This window comes from Moschus berezovskii, chromosome 4 (genome assembly GCF_049115385.1).
Source record: "Moschus berezovskii isolate FMDL1 chromosome 4, NW_MosBer_1.0, whole genome shotgun sequence".
Lineage (NCBI taxonomy): Eukaryota > Metazoa > Chordata > Mammalia > Artiodactyla > Moschidae > Moschus > Moschus berezovskii.
Window position 1 is genome coordinate 684,489 of NC_142463.1, and position 14,296 is coordinate 698,784.

The 14,296-nt window shown below is 55.0% G+C and overlaps 1 protein-coding gene across 4 annotated transcripts in view; it reads left to right on the forward strand.

The window, feature by feature from the left end:
• Positions 1-12,218, forward strand: part of PASK (PAS domain containing serine/threonine kinase) — a 34,571-nt gene extending 22,353 nt beyond the window's left edge. For 3 of the 4 annotated variants that reach the window (XM_055401739.2, XM_055401742.2, XM_055401740.2), the window contains exons 13-18: positions 1,720-1,845; positions 1,936-2,070; positions 7,046-7,245; positions 9,270-9,403; positions 11,119-11,265; positions 11,870-12,218. In XM_055401739.2, the coding sequence (XP_055257714.2) occupies positions 1,720-1,845; positions 1,936-2,070; positions 7,046-7,245; positions 9,270-9,403; positions 11,119-11,265; positions 11,870-12,024 (897 nt within the window). In that variant the 3' untranslated portion in view covers positions 12,025-12,218. The remainder of the gene's footprint in view (positions 1-1,719; positions 1,846-1,935; positions 2,071-7,045; positions 7,246-9,269; positions 9,404-11,118; positions 11,266-11,869) is intronic. The other variant, XM_055401743.2, reaches the window with a different exon arrangement.
• The last annotated feature ends 2,078 nt before the right edge of the window (positions 12,219-14,296 follow it).

Sequence of the window (14,296 nt, forward strand, 5' to 3'; positions counted from 1 at the left end):
CCACGTTTCTCATCACTGCTGGAACCTGCCACAGCTGCGTGCTTGGCTGGACAGCAGGGGAGTGTGTGTCCACGTCGTGTTGGTTTCCGTGACATTTCCGTCGACCTGTCTGGTCCTCTGCCGGCACGGGTGACTGTGCCCCTCTCTGTTATTCTCATCTCGTCGCCTTTTTTTCCTTCCTGCTGTCACCTTGGCTCGGACCTGCAGCGCCGTGAGCAGTAACAGGTATGCCGCCCAGCCTCCCAGTGGCCCTCTGCCCACTCTGGTGATGCCTTTCATTTCTTGATGGATACTTTTTGCTTGAGGCTTTTTCATCTCTTGATGGATACTTTTTGTTTGAGGCTATTTCATTTTCAGTTCACTTTTGCTTTTAATTTAAGGAATAAATGCTAACTTAGGTCAGATGACTTTCCAGCGTCTGTTGCAATGATCATGTTCTTGTTTCTTTCGTTAATATGTGAGTGACCACAGTCAACTTTTATTCGTAGACTCAATCCTTTATTGCCTTATAACATGTTTTTAGTGCGTTGCTGAACTTGGCCTGCTAATATATGTTTTTTAATATTTATATTTATTTGTTTGGAGGTTCTGGATCTTAGTTGCAGCATGTGGGGTGTTTTAGTCATGGTTTGTGGTATCTAGTTCCCTGACCAGGGATCACACTGGGACCCCCTGCATTGGGAGTGCAGAGCCTTAGCCCCAGGACACCAGGGAAGCCCCCTGGCTTGCTGTTCGTATTTGGGGTTTTCTCATTTCTGTCCATGCGTGGGTGAGTGGTTTTCCTTCTCGTCCGTCGTGTGGGGCCTGCGGAGCTGGGCCAGCGGTGGGGCGGTGCCTTGCGTCGCGTCTGTAGGTTCCCGGCGGGGCATCTCTGTGCCCCGTGTGCTCCTGTGCGTGCTCTCTCCTCTTTGCCAGACTCGCCAGGGAACTGCTCATGGTTTCCATAAAGTATTTCTTTTCTTTATGTTGCTTTTCTGGTAGTTTCTGTAAACTGTGCTATTTTCCTAGCTTCTTGGATTGAGTGAGTTTCTAAGCTATGACTTAATACTGAGCACTGTGCCGGGTGGCGTTTTCTGCATGTGCTCACACCTCCTAGAGGTCTAAACACACTGCTCTGGGCATCGCGTGCTTCTTGGCTGACTCGAGTTGAGCTTCTGTTGCCGTCTTTACTTTTCTGAGGGCGGTCCTCTCACTCTGGGTCTCTGTCAGCAACCCAGTGGGCCTCCTTTTTCTTTGTTTGTGGCTGCACCACACCACTGTTCTCATGTATTTGTCTTGTGTCCGCCCATCCTGTGGAACTCTCTCATTAGTTCTCAAAACCAACATGAATGACAGTTTTTGTTCATTTTTTTCCAGTTCTCAGGCCTCTTGTTTCATTTTCTTGGCCAGGACATCCAGTCCTCGGTTGAGAAATTGGGGTGACATGGGGTATCTGGGGAACACCCGCTCTGAGACCTCCAGGGGCCGGTCTTGCCACCAGCCCGCCCGGTTCCTCCATTGCCCCCATCCTCCCACTGTGCAGGTCACTCTGGTTCACTTGGGACTTCTGGCCGGCTGCTGACTTGCTCCTGGCCCCCTCACGTTGGACGGTTGTCATTAGGTTTCTTCTTTCACGTCCCAGGACTCGTGGGGGTGGAGGTTAGGGTGGAGGTGAAGGCTCCACAGCTGCTGGGGGGCCAGTGGGAAGGCCTGCAGTGACATCCCCTGTCTCCCCCATAGGTGGTTGTGAAGTTTATTAAGAAGGAGAAGGTTTTGGAGGACTGTTGGATTGAGGACCCCAAGCTTGGGAAGGTCACTTTAGAGATTGCCATCCTGTGCAAGGTGGAGCATGCCAACATCATCAAGGTGGGGTGCTGTCTCCTGTCCGCGCCCGAGCACGCTGCCCTGGAGGTGTCCCGGCAGGGCCGGACCCAGCTCGTCTCTCTGTGTCTCCAGGTGCTGGACGTGTTTGAGAACCAAGGCTTCTTCCAGCTGGTGATGGAGAAGCACGGCTCCGGCCTGGACCTCTTTGCATTCATTGACCGCCATCCCAGCCTTGACGAGCCCCTGGCGAGCTACATCTTTCGTCAGGTAAGAGCGGGCCTGGCCGCCTGGACCCAGGATCCAGGGTCAGTGATGCTGGACCTGGCCTCCACTTTGGGGATGTTACTGAGTAGGACATGTGTTTCGAGAAGAGAATTCTACTGTTGAAGTAGAGAGAGTGAGGTTGGGGTTGGGGAGGAAGAGTGAGGCCAGGCGTTACCCTGGGGTGACTGGGGATGTGGGATGAAGATTAAAGTGTATTTATATCCAAATGATACCCACCTGGCCTCAGAGAGGAGCCAGTGAGGCTCTCGGATCGGGCTTGCCGGCTGTGCGTCTGGTCTGAACCCTTGTCCACCACGGGGAGGCCCTGCTCATTGGTACGTGGACCTCACTAGAGCCAGCACCTCCCAGGACTGCTGGGGCTGAATCAGAGAGTGCAGAGGCCCACGTGCCGCACGCCCAGGCCAGGCGCACGGGGAGTGTGAGTGGACATGGCTGTCCAGGTAATATACCTGCAGAGACTGTGGTTCCAGCCATCTCAGTTCACACTGAGTGTGTCTTGGTTTTTCCTGTCTATCCATGCATTGATCTTAGTCTGTTTGTTATTTTTTGGAAAGGGAGAGTAACCAGCTAAGTAGAAAGGTGTCCTGTGAAAGAGAAATTGGGTGTTGGGGTGGGGCGGAGGAGGCAACAGTTCTTTGGTTTGGGGAATGTGGGAGTTTCATTCCAGACGATTCCTTGCTCCCTGGAAAAGGTGGGAGGGATGCCCGGGGGTGCAGGGTGGGGGGATGTGACCAGTCCACAGGTTTGCTCTTGGTTTCCTGGAGCTGACTTGGTTTCTAAAAACAGCTTCCATGAACTGATATTTCCTCCCCAAAGTTATGAACGCCCAGAAATTACTGGATTTCTGAAATTAAATTTCTGAGGCTCCTACTTGTAAGTTTTGGTCATCACAGTTCTGCCCGAAGAATGCTGCCTCTCCCTGTCTTCCTCCTCTGGAATGTTGTCCAGGCCTCTCCTTTACTTGGTGGTGGAGGTTGGTTTCTGAAATCTTCATGGCAGACAGGTTTCTGTGTGATCTGACATGTGGAGGGAGTCGCTTACCCACAGCTGCTGCCTGACTGCTGTTCATTCAGGGCTGCAGGTGCCACTGGTTCTAGTGTCTGACACCTTTTAATTTCTGCAGTCACCCTCCGCGGCCCTTTCGTAAATCGGCACGCACAGTGAGCGTCATGCGTCAGTGTGGACTCAGGGCTCTGCAGAACGGCAGAGCTGCGTGTGAGTGTGTGCTCTGGCTCGCACCTGCTCGGTGCACGGCCCTCCTCTGTGGTGGGCAGTTTCTCGTCCCGCTGCGGCTCCTTGCTGCTTTGTAGTTAATAACCCTCACAGAATTCGTCCATGCTGAGAGCAGCGTGTGGTTTCCGCTTCCCACCTGGAGCTACGTCCACGTGCACTTGTGTCTGTCGGTGTCTGCACACGCACGAGTGTGTGTGTGAATGTGTCAGTACAGACGTCCGTGCGTGCACCCGTGCAGTGTTCCACGCACACACATACACACGTCGTCCGCATACAGATGCGCAGGTATGCACACGTCTGCTCGCATGTGTATGTAAACATACTCTCATTTATTTATTCTGGTCAGGCCAATACAACTCTTACTTTTGCTCTTGCTTAGTCTTTGCGACCAGAGAAGGCACTGGCACCCCACTCCAGTATTCTTGCCTGGAAAACCCCATGGACGGAGGAGCCTGGTGGGCTGCAGTCCATGGGGTCGCTACGAGTCTGACACAAATGAGTGACTTCACTTTCACTTTTCACTTTCATGCACTGGAGAAGGAAATGGCAACGCACTCCAGTGTTCTTGCCTGGGGAATCCCAGGGACGGGGGAGTCTGGTGGGCTGCCGTCTATGGGGTCACACAGAGTCGGACATGACTGAAGTGACTTAGCAGCAGCAGCTGCAGTCTTTGCGACCAACTGGACTGTAGCCCACCAGGCTCCTCTGTCCCTGGGATTTTTAAGGCAGGAATACTGGAGTGGGTTGCCATTTCCTTCTCCAGGGAATCTTTCCAACCCAGAGATTGAACCTGTGTCTCCTGCATTGCAGGCAGATTCTTCTGGTGAGCCATCGGAGACGCCCTCTTTATTTATTTAAAGTTAATTAATTTAGCTTAGTTTGTCTGCCATTAACTGTTGCTTCTGACCCAAAGATATGCATTTGTAAATGTAAAATTTGTCTCTAACGATTGAATGCCTATGTCTGTGAAATCACTCTGCTGATCGGTACAGCTGGTGTCCAGGTTATATGTGGGGTCAGAAGTCTTAACAGTTTTACTTAAACTTCACTGAGATGCTGCTGCTGTTGATCCCCCTCACCACACGTGCAGTGCGGTCAGGCAGCGGGTACATCCTAGTAACTACCCTCTTGCAGTGGAGACAGTGGAGACTGACGAGCTTGGCCCGTTTCCCGGGGAGTTCCTTTGAGGCCACACCACTGGAAGGCCGCACGCATTGGGGAAAGCACAGCTCTGCTCTGCGCTGCTCTTTGAGAAGCTGCCAGAGCCTGGAAGTTGCAGCCTGGAGACTGGGCTTCTGCTCCCAGCCTTGCTCGAGTTGCCCGATGAGTTCTGGGGAAATCAGTGCCCCTCTGGGCCTTCTCCTGGGCCACTGCCCACACAACCCAGCCCACGCTCATTCAAGCGGCCACCACGTGTCCTGCGGCTTCTGCTGCCGTCTGTCTTTCCTCCCTAGATGATCGTTCTGCCTGTTGTGGGGTGAGTGAATGTCTGGCAGGGAGGTCACTGGGGGCACACAGACCAAGACCTTAGAAACTGTGTGTTCATCTGGGGCGTTCCTAGAAGGGCACAGGCACAGGTGAGTGGGTCCTAGAGAGCTGCCACGCCCGCCATCCCTCTAGCTGATGCTGCCCCTAGTGTTCCTGAGGGGCAGGCCTGGTGGCTCAAATGGTAAAGAGTGCCTGCAACGGGGGAGACCCGGGTTTGATCCCTGGATCGGGAAGATCCCCTGGAGGAGGGCGTGGCAACCCACTCCAGTATCCTTGCCTGGAGAATCCCAGGGATGGAGGAGCCTGGCAGGCTACAGTCCATGGGGTCACAAAGAGTCGGCTTCACTCAGCGCCTTCACTTTCTTTCTTTCTCTGAAGCCTTGTGTTCAGTGTCCTTATCACAACAGTGGTAACGATGATGAGGTTAAAGGCCCTTGTGCTGCCTTGTGGGTGCGCCGCCTCAGGGAGCCTACCTGCAGCGTTCCTCCAGCATCCAGAGTCTGACCTGCCATCAGCTGGTTATCAGTTCAGTTCAGTGCAGTCGCTCAGTCGTGTCCGACTCTCTGCGACCCCATGAATCACAGCACGCCAGGCCTCCCTGTCCAACTCCCGGAGTTCACTCAAACTCATGTCCATTGAGTTGGTGATGCCATCTAGCCATCTCATTCTCTGTCGTCCCCTTCTCCTCCCGCCCCCAATCCCTCCCAGCATCAGAGTCTTTTCCAGTGAGTCAACTCGTCACATGAGGTGGCCAAAGTATTGCAGTTTCAGCTTTAGCATCAGTCCTTCCAATGAATACCCAGGACTGATCTCCTTTAGAATGGACTGGTTGGATCTCCTTGCAGTCCAAGGGACTCTCAAGAGTCTTCTCCAACACCACAGTTCAAAAGCATCAATTCTTCGGCGATCAGCTTTCTTCACAGTCCAACTCTCACATCCATACATGACCACGGGAAAAATCATAGCCTTGACTAGACGGACCTTTGTTGGCAAAGTAATGTCTCTGCTTTTTAATATACTATCTAGGTTGGTCATAACTTTCCTTCCAAGGAGTAAGTGTCTTTTAATTTCATGGCTGCAATCAGCGTCCGCAGTGATTTTGGAGCCCCCAAAAATAAAGTCTGACACTGTTTCCACTGTTTCCCCATCTATTTCCCATGAAGTGATGGGACCAGATGCCATGAGGTTCGTGACATTGTACAGGAGACAGGGACCAAGACCATCCCCATGGAAAAGAAATGCAAAAAAGCAAAATGGCTGTCTGAAGAGGCCTTACAAATAGCTGTGAAAAGAAGAGACGTGAAAAGCAAAGGAGAAAAGGAAAGATATAAGCATCTGAATGCAGAGTTCTAAGGAATAGCAAGGAGAGATAAGAAAGCTTTCCTCAGCGATCAATGCAAAGAAATAGAGGAAAACAACAGAATAGGAAAAACAAGAGATCTCTTCAAGAAAATTAGAGATATCAAGGGAATATTTCATGCAAAGATGGGCTCGATAAAGGACAGAAATGGTATGGACCTAACAGAAGCAGAAGATATTAAGAAGAGGTGGCAAGAATACACAGAAGAACTGTACAGAAAAGATCTTCACAACCAAGATAATCACGATGGAGTGATCACTCACCTAGAGCCAGACATCTTGGAATGTGAAGTCAAATGGGCCTTAGCATCACTATGAACAAAGCTAGTGGAGGTGATGGAATTCCAGTTGAGCTATTTCAAATCCTGAAAGATGATGCTGTGTAAGTGCTACACTCAATATGCCAGCAAATTTGGAAAACTCAGTAGTGGCTACAGGACTGGAAAAGGTCAGTTTTCATTCCAATCACAAAGAAAGGCAATGCCAAAGAATGCTCAAACTACCGCACAATTGCACTCATCTCACAGGCTAGTAAAGTCATGCTCAAAATTCTCCAAGCCAGGCTTCAGCAATATGTGAACCGTGAACTCCCAGTTGTCCAAGCAGGTTTTAGAAAAGGCAGAGGCACCAGAGATCAAATTGCCAACATCCGCTGGATCATGGAAAAAGCAAGAGAGTTCCAGAAAAACATCTATTTCTGCTTCATTGACTGTGCCAAAGCTTTTGACTGAGTGAATCACAATAAACTGTGGTTATCAGTTAGAGAAGGTTTTTTCCTCTTTGTTGTTGCTTTATCTTTTTCTCTTGTTAATCCTCAATTTAAATGCACGTTCTCCTTGGGTCACCTTTTAACCAACGCCCGTGGCCCCTGTTGCAGCTGGTGTCGGCGGTGGTGTACCTGCGCTCCGAGAGCATCCTGCACCGGGACATCAAGGACGAGAACATCGTCATCGCCGAGGACTTCTCCATCAAGCTCATCGACTTCGGCTCGGCCGCCTACCTGGAGCGGGGCAAGCTCTTCTACACCTTCTGCGGGACGATCGAGTACTGCGCGCCTGAGGTCCTCATGGGGAACCCGTAGGTGTCCCGGGCAGGCAGCCTGTGCTCACACCTTCCGCGTGCCAGAGGGAAGCGGCTCCAGGTTGTGCCTCTGCGATGAGGGTGCCGAGTGACAAAGTGTGCTTTGGGAGGCCAGTGGGCAGCAGCAGGAGGCTCAGTCAAGGGAAGACCCTGGGCACGGGGGTTCATTAGACTGTCTTCTCACCTTTTGTGTTTGGAGTTCAATATAATCACAAATCAAGAGAAGACAGAGGGTCCCCAAATTTGGGGCTCTTCACAGGAATGAAGAGGGTGTTTTAGTTGGTTTGTTTCTTTTGCTGCCAGTGCTCGCAGTCTAGACCAGTGATGTGTGGCTGGGCTGGCTGCGTGAGACATGAAGCACGAATGCCGAGGACCTGTGCTGGAGCGGGCCCACTGCTGTTGGCAGTGTTGTTGCCGACTGGCTCGCCTCTGCGTCAGCTGGGCGTGGGGCAAGGCCCCTGCTCTTGGAGATAAGAAGCGGGTCCTGTAGGCGTGGGCCGGGTTTCCATCTCTGTGCTGGGGGCCTGGTCAGGGCGGGGCCCGGTCTCAAGGAGCTCAGGAGAGGGAAGGACGAGACGAAGCTCAGGGGTTGTGGGGCTCCACTGAGCATGGAAACGGTGCTCAGTGTTTCCGCCCCGAATGCGTAGATTTCTGTCTTGTCCACATGTGATCGAACTGGTCTTTACCCGTGTGAGCTGAGCTCCAGGCAGGTCTGACTGCGGGTGTTTCACTGTACCTCTTTAACACGTCCTCTGGAGACTCTGACGTGTCTCCCAGGCAGGCTTGTGGTTAGAGCATCCAGGACCTTCACCGTGGGTTCTGCATGCATCTTTCCTTGTTTCCACATCGTCCCGTCCCTGGGTGGAAGATTGGCCCCCACTGCTGTCGTTAAGGACAATCCTGTTGGCCCAGGACCATGCCTGTGGGCTCACGGGTGTCTGTGGCTGCTTTTGTGCAGCCATGATGGAGAGGATTAGTGTCCAGAGGCCATGCAGCCCCAGCCTACGTTAGTCACCGGTGCTTTGCAGCAGGTGTGCTGACCCTGGCTCTGCTCTATTGGAGTTTTCTCCTTGGCCTCCAGAATCCTTGAAGTCTCTTTCTACTGAAGTCTGATTTTCTTGTTCTGGCATTTTCTCTCCTCTTACTTCCCTGAGGTCTGTCCTCATGATTGCCTCCCAGCCCCCCTGCCCCTTGGCTCCTGCCTCCTGGTGTCCCCGGCCCTCTGTGGCCCCTGGAAGGCATAGGGCTCCTCTTGGGCCTCTGCTCACCAGCTCCCTCAACCACCGCGTCTGCACTCCTGTCTGATGAACACAGCTGCTCCCCAGGGCTCCGGGGACCAGGTTGCCCCTGCCCCCACCCACAGCTCCAGACCTGAGGAACCAAGCATGCTGGTAGCATGGGGCCTGGCCCTCTGTGCAGGACAAAGGTGGATTCACCCTGCTGGTTTGCTGTGGGCATTCGACTGGCAGAGCGCCGGCGTCTCAGAGCGCAGGAACAGTAGCTGGGAGGAGGGGATCTGTAAGCACAGAATAGAATGAAGAGCACCCCAGGGGTGCCATCCCCGAGGCCGCTCCTCCAGCTGGCGGCTGCCTGGACTCCGCCCTCCCGCTGCTGTGGGCTTGCTTCATCCTTAGAGAGGCTCGCCTGTGCCAGTCTCACCTCGGGCTCTTTCAGGTCTTCTCTGAAGGGCAGGCCGCCCTGCCCTGAATCCGCCATGGCTCCCCAGGTCCCTGGGGGCCTGCACACTGCCTGCACTCCCAGGTTTTCCCTCCTCCTCCTCCGGGAAGCCCCGGGGGACACTGTGCTCCGCCCCCCGCCACCTGCTGACTTGGTCTCTCAGCTGCCGAGTGGGCCTCTGCTTGTCATCTTATCCCCAGTTGGTGGCGGGCGCCTGGTGGGGGACGGATATGGTCAAGGAGTGTGGTGCATCTCGCTGGGAGTTGCTCTTGGGTGCTGTGCAGGGTCCTGGCTCTCATGCGGGGCTGGCCCAACGCCCCGAGTGCCTCCTCTTCCTCCGGCAGGTACCGGGGCCCGGAGCTGGAGATGTGGTCCATGGGGGTCACCCTGTATACGCTGGTCTTCGAGGAAAATCCCTTCTGTGAGCTGGAGGAGACCGTGGAGGCCACGATAAAACCCCCATACCTGGTCTCGGGAGGTGAGCTCGCATGGGCGGATGTCCTGGGCTGGCTCCCATCTGAGCTGCGCACGCCATTACCCACACAGGCACAGCCAGTTCGCTCTCTCTTCCGTTCCTCTCAGACTTCGATCTGAACGCAATGGCGATTTGGAGCTGACTTTGATGTCATGACTGATCTTAGGGAAGTTTGGACCGGAGGGGCTGTTTTCTGAGGGACACACTACCAGCCTCTGAGCATGGCTGTGGGGGAGGGGCAGGATGGACTTGACCCCTCCAGCCACTCGTGTGGAACCAGGGTTCTGTCCCTCCTGGAGCTCCTGTGAGCTGGCTCCCCGCAGAGCTACGAGAGTGGCTTGCATCTGCAGTGCTGACCCATGCCGGCGGCCCTGGATGGCCCCTCAGACCCACGCCTGGAGGGGCTCCAGGGAGCCAGACCAGCTCCGGGGTTCTGAGGTCTTCCAGTCGCCACGTGATCCCAGAGTAATCATTGATCGTCACGGGTGGCGAGGTGACAGGCGCCCTCAGGCGTCAGGCCTGTACCTGGGTTCTTCGCTCAGGTTGGAGGCCCGAGTCTGAGTCCGCTCGGGCTGCCATGCGCGCCCATCACAGGCTGGGGTTTACAGCACCGTCATTGATTTCTCATAGTTTGGAGGCGGAGATCCCGAGGTCAGGGTGCTGGCGGATGCTGGCTGGTGGACAGCTGCCTCTTGCTGTGTCCTCACGCAGCCGAGACAGGGAGAGCAGGCCCTCTGCTGCCTCTGCCGATAAGGGCACTGATTCTGCGGGGTGGAGGGGGCGCACAACTGCATCTGACTCTCTGCACCTCCCAAAGGCCCCACTTCCTAATATCACACTGGGAATCTGCGGGGGGCGGCCAGTTCAGTCTAGAGCGGCCTGGAAGAACTGTAGAGCTTTCCTAACGTTCTGGGTCCCCGTGATAGTGGGGCTCTTGCAGCCTGCTGCTGCACCTTCCGGGTCTGCCCCACCGTGGCGGGGCTGCTCCACCCTCGGGGGGGGGCGGTGGGAGTGGGCTGCTCCACTCTTGGGCGGAGCTTGGGGGGCTGATCCACTTTGGGGAGCTGCTGCACCTTCAGGGGCTGCCCCACCCTCAGAGGGTGGGAGTGGGCTACTCTACCCTGGGGTGGGGCTTGGGGGGCTGCTGCACCTTCAGGGGCTGCTCCACCCACGGGGGAGTGGGAGTGGGCTGCTCCGAATTCTGCCCCTTGGGATCTCAGGACACTCACCCGGGCACTGAGGTCTGGAGTGGCCCCGGTTGAGGTGACACCCACACTGTTAAAGAAAATGGGAACCAGATCCAGATTCAAGGGTGTGGCTCTTCTCAGCACCTGTGCTCCCTGCCTATGGGGAGAGACCAGGGCTCCGCAGCTGGCCACTTCCCTCCCTGCCCGTCACACGATCCCCATGTCCACGGCTCTGTGTCCCCAGAGCCCCGGAGAGCAGCCCACATTAGGGCTACCGTTCGCTGGTATCATGAGTGGCGTGGGAGCTCCAGCGCTAAGCTTTCATGTCAGGGGCCACACACACCTCCCGCAGCCCTTCCCAAAGCATAGCTGGGGACCCCGCCTTCCAGAAGCCCCGCGGTGCTGGTCGGAAGTGGCGGTCCGGGCCATTTCCTGTCCACTCAGCCCAGCCCTGCACTCGCGCAGTGCGTGCCACCCACCCCCAGCCTGGGCCACTGCCAGCCCTCTGACCACACGCCTTTCCGTCCTCAGACCTCATGAACCTCATGTCTGGGCTGCTGCAGCCTGTGCCCGAGCAGCGCACCACCTTGGAGAAGCTGGTGACAGACCCCTGGGTGACACAGCCTGTGAACCTGGCAGACTACACCTGGGAGGAGGTGTGTCGGGTAAACAAGTCAGGTGAGCGGCGCAGCCCATGCATCACGGGGTGAGGGGGTCCTGGCTGCTCCCTGGGTATGGGGGACGGGGCACTCCCTCCTCCGCGCTGCCCTGGACATCAAGGTGAGGGCCCAGGGCTAGCCTGCTGCCTCTGAACTGGACTCCAGAGGCCCTGAACACCCCCGGGGGTCTTAGAAGGTGGGTGAATGCCCATGGGAGCCCATGACAAGGACGAACCCACAGATGAGGTGGAGGGCTAGGGAGAGGGTTTGCAAAGTGCGGCTGGCGATGGTCAGAGCAGGCGGAAGTGGAGGAGAAGGGCAGAGGATGAGAGAGCCTGGGCCCGCGGTGGGCGGCGGCGGCCCTGGGCGTCCGGGGCCCACGGTGGGCGGCAGCGGCCCTGTGTGTCCGGGGCCCGCGGTGGGCAGCGGCGGCCCTGTGTGCCTGTGTCTCTGGATGTGCAGCTCCAGCAGTGGCGGGGTCCGGCGAGTCTCTGGTGATGTCAGGTGGGTTCTGCAGGGTTCCTCTGGTGCCTTCTGTTCTTCAGAATGCCTCCAGATGGAAGCCAAGGGTTTCAGAACGCTGTCACGGGCAGCTGACACAGCCTACCTCTCTCTCCCTTCAGAGAGCACAGCTCTGTCCACCGTCGGTCTGGAGCTGGACGGAAGGAGCCTGAGTGCTGCGGCTTGGGCCCCGGAGCCACACCGGCCCTCGTGCAGTAGGGCAGGATCCAGAGTGTCGGCTGACCAGGCTCCCTGCTGCTCTCTGGCACTCGGTTAGGGAGGCATGGCATTCTCAGGCCCCTTCCATTCAGAGAGTAAGTGCTCAGGAATTAGGCCTAGTTCACTTTCTAACAACTCATCTGTTAGAACGAAAGCCAGTGATGCTGATCTATTTTAGATTTGCAAAATAGACATGGAATTCATTTTTTTTCACGGCCTTGAAAAACATTCAAGTGTTTGAATTTTGTACTATTAAAGGGCTTTTCATTTGTGAATTTCCAAATGGCATATGAGAGGGTTTCAATTCTCTTTGTACTTTTGTATACGCGCCTGCGTTTCTGTTTCCTCTGACTGGGTGTATGCTTGTCTGACACAGGGAGTGTGGAGAACCAAATGACCAAACTGTTTGTTTATTTCCTTGAACATTTTCCAAATTACAGCAGTTTTATTAGTAAACAATTACGCTGACCTGGACCATGAGAATTCTTCTGCAGTGCTGGCACAGGAAGCACTTCAGTCCCTTATCTTTCCATTTGTGCGTCTCCGCGTGCCACAGCTGGAGAGGTTCCGCCGTGGTCAGCTGGGGGTCCCTCCTGAGGGGGTGCCCAGCAAGTCTCTGAAGCTTGCCCAGTCTAAGGAGACTAGAGGGCATGGTGTGTCAGCCATTCCCCTTCTCCTTGTGCAGAGCTCAGCAGGGCTGGCCCACCATCTGTCTCTGCTTTGCTGTCCACCCCGACCCCTCCCAGCGCCTCAGCACCCCATGACTATGCAGAGGTATCCAGCCCCAGGGACCTCCCACTCGTGACTCTGTGGGGGCGTCCGGCCCCAGGGGTCCCCAACCCATGACTATGTGGGGGCGTGTCTCCCGCACTCCATGACTATGTGGGGGCGTCCGGCCCCAGGGAGCCCCCTGTGACTGTGTGGGGGCGTCCGGCCCCAGGCAGCCCCCTGTGACTGTGTCGGGGCGTCCGGCCCCAGGCAGCCCCCTGTGACTGTGTCGGGGCGTCCGGCCCCAGGCAGCCCCCTGTGACTGTGTCGGGGCGTCCGGCCCCAGGCAGCCCCCTGTGACTGTGTGGGGGCGTCCGGCCCCAGGGAGCCCCCTGTGACTGTGTGGGGGCGTCCGGCCCCAGGGAGCCCCCTGTGACTGTGTGGGGGTGTCGGGCCCTGGGTGTCCTCTCCCAGTCCTGCTCAGGACCCAGTGCAGCTCTCACACGCTCAGATAACTCCTCCCCTATAGGCTTCAATCCACCCTAATCTGAAATTCAGCCTCTATTTTGTATCTGTTTTGGAGGGAAGGGAAAGGTTGGGGTCAGAAGGAAACCTTTCATTTTTCCCCTGCTCAGATCACAGGAAGAAAACAGAACCAAACCCGAGGCCCCAGTGCCTCTTTCCCACTGTGTCCTCACTGCTGGGCCGAGGCTCCTGCCCAGAGGACCAAGAAGATGCTCAGGGCCAGCCTGCCTCTGGCGTGATCTCGCACCCAGTTTCCAGTGTTCCTTCAGGAAGCATGCCGCTGTCTTGATGACAGTTCGTTTTATTCTCAACTTCTGGGATATAGGATGTCACCATCCCTTCCCTTTAGGAAGTGCTGCCTGAGTCTCTCTGACGTCTCAAGAGAATGACGAGGGCCCTTCCTCTGTCCAGCAGGGACAGTAAAGGCAGGACTTTTAGAAGTCTATTTTTTAAAGTCTGTAGTAAGTTAGTGACATTTACTCTTCAGAATCAAATCAGTCTTATGGTGTTCTAAGAACTCTTCAAAGGTTAAAAAAAACCCAAATATTTTCCTTTGTAGTTTCCATGATGCTTATAATACAGAAGTTACAGAATGCTTTTTTCAGACAGGTATGCAATGGGCTGAAAATGCAAAGTTCTAGGTCTCTAAGAACTGTTACTTCTGTTTAAGAAAAATAATTATAACTCACCTGATTTGTTGGCAGAGGAAAGTCCTAACACTTTGAGAGTGTTCTCTGCAGAAAGAACCCAGGCAGAAAAGTTTTGAGGCAGATGCTGAAAAATTTTCCTCCCCACATTACAGGTAAGATTCCAAACAGCAAGGCTTTCTCAGAGCACTGACGTTGCTGCCAACTTTCTGGAGTGATCCCTGCACGCCAGCCACTAGTGTTTCTAGACCTCGACACCTATTTAGGTTCTGTGACTCCTTCCAGGGAGGCATACAAGGATGTTCTTAGACTTTGGGTGTAAAAGCATTAACGTGATTTGTTTTGCAGTGCTGACGGCTGCATATTTCAAGCAGAAAATCAGGGTAAACAAGCAAATCAACAGAAACAACCATTTCTTGAGTTCCACATGGTGTATAACGTTCCTCTTCT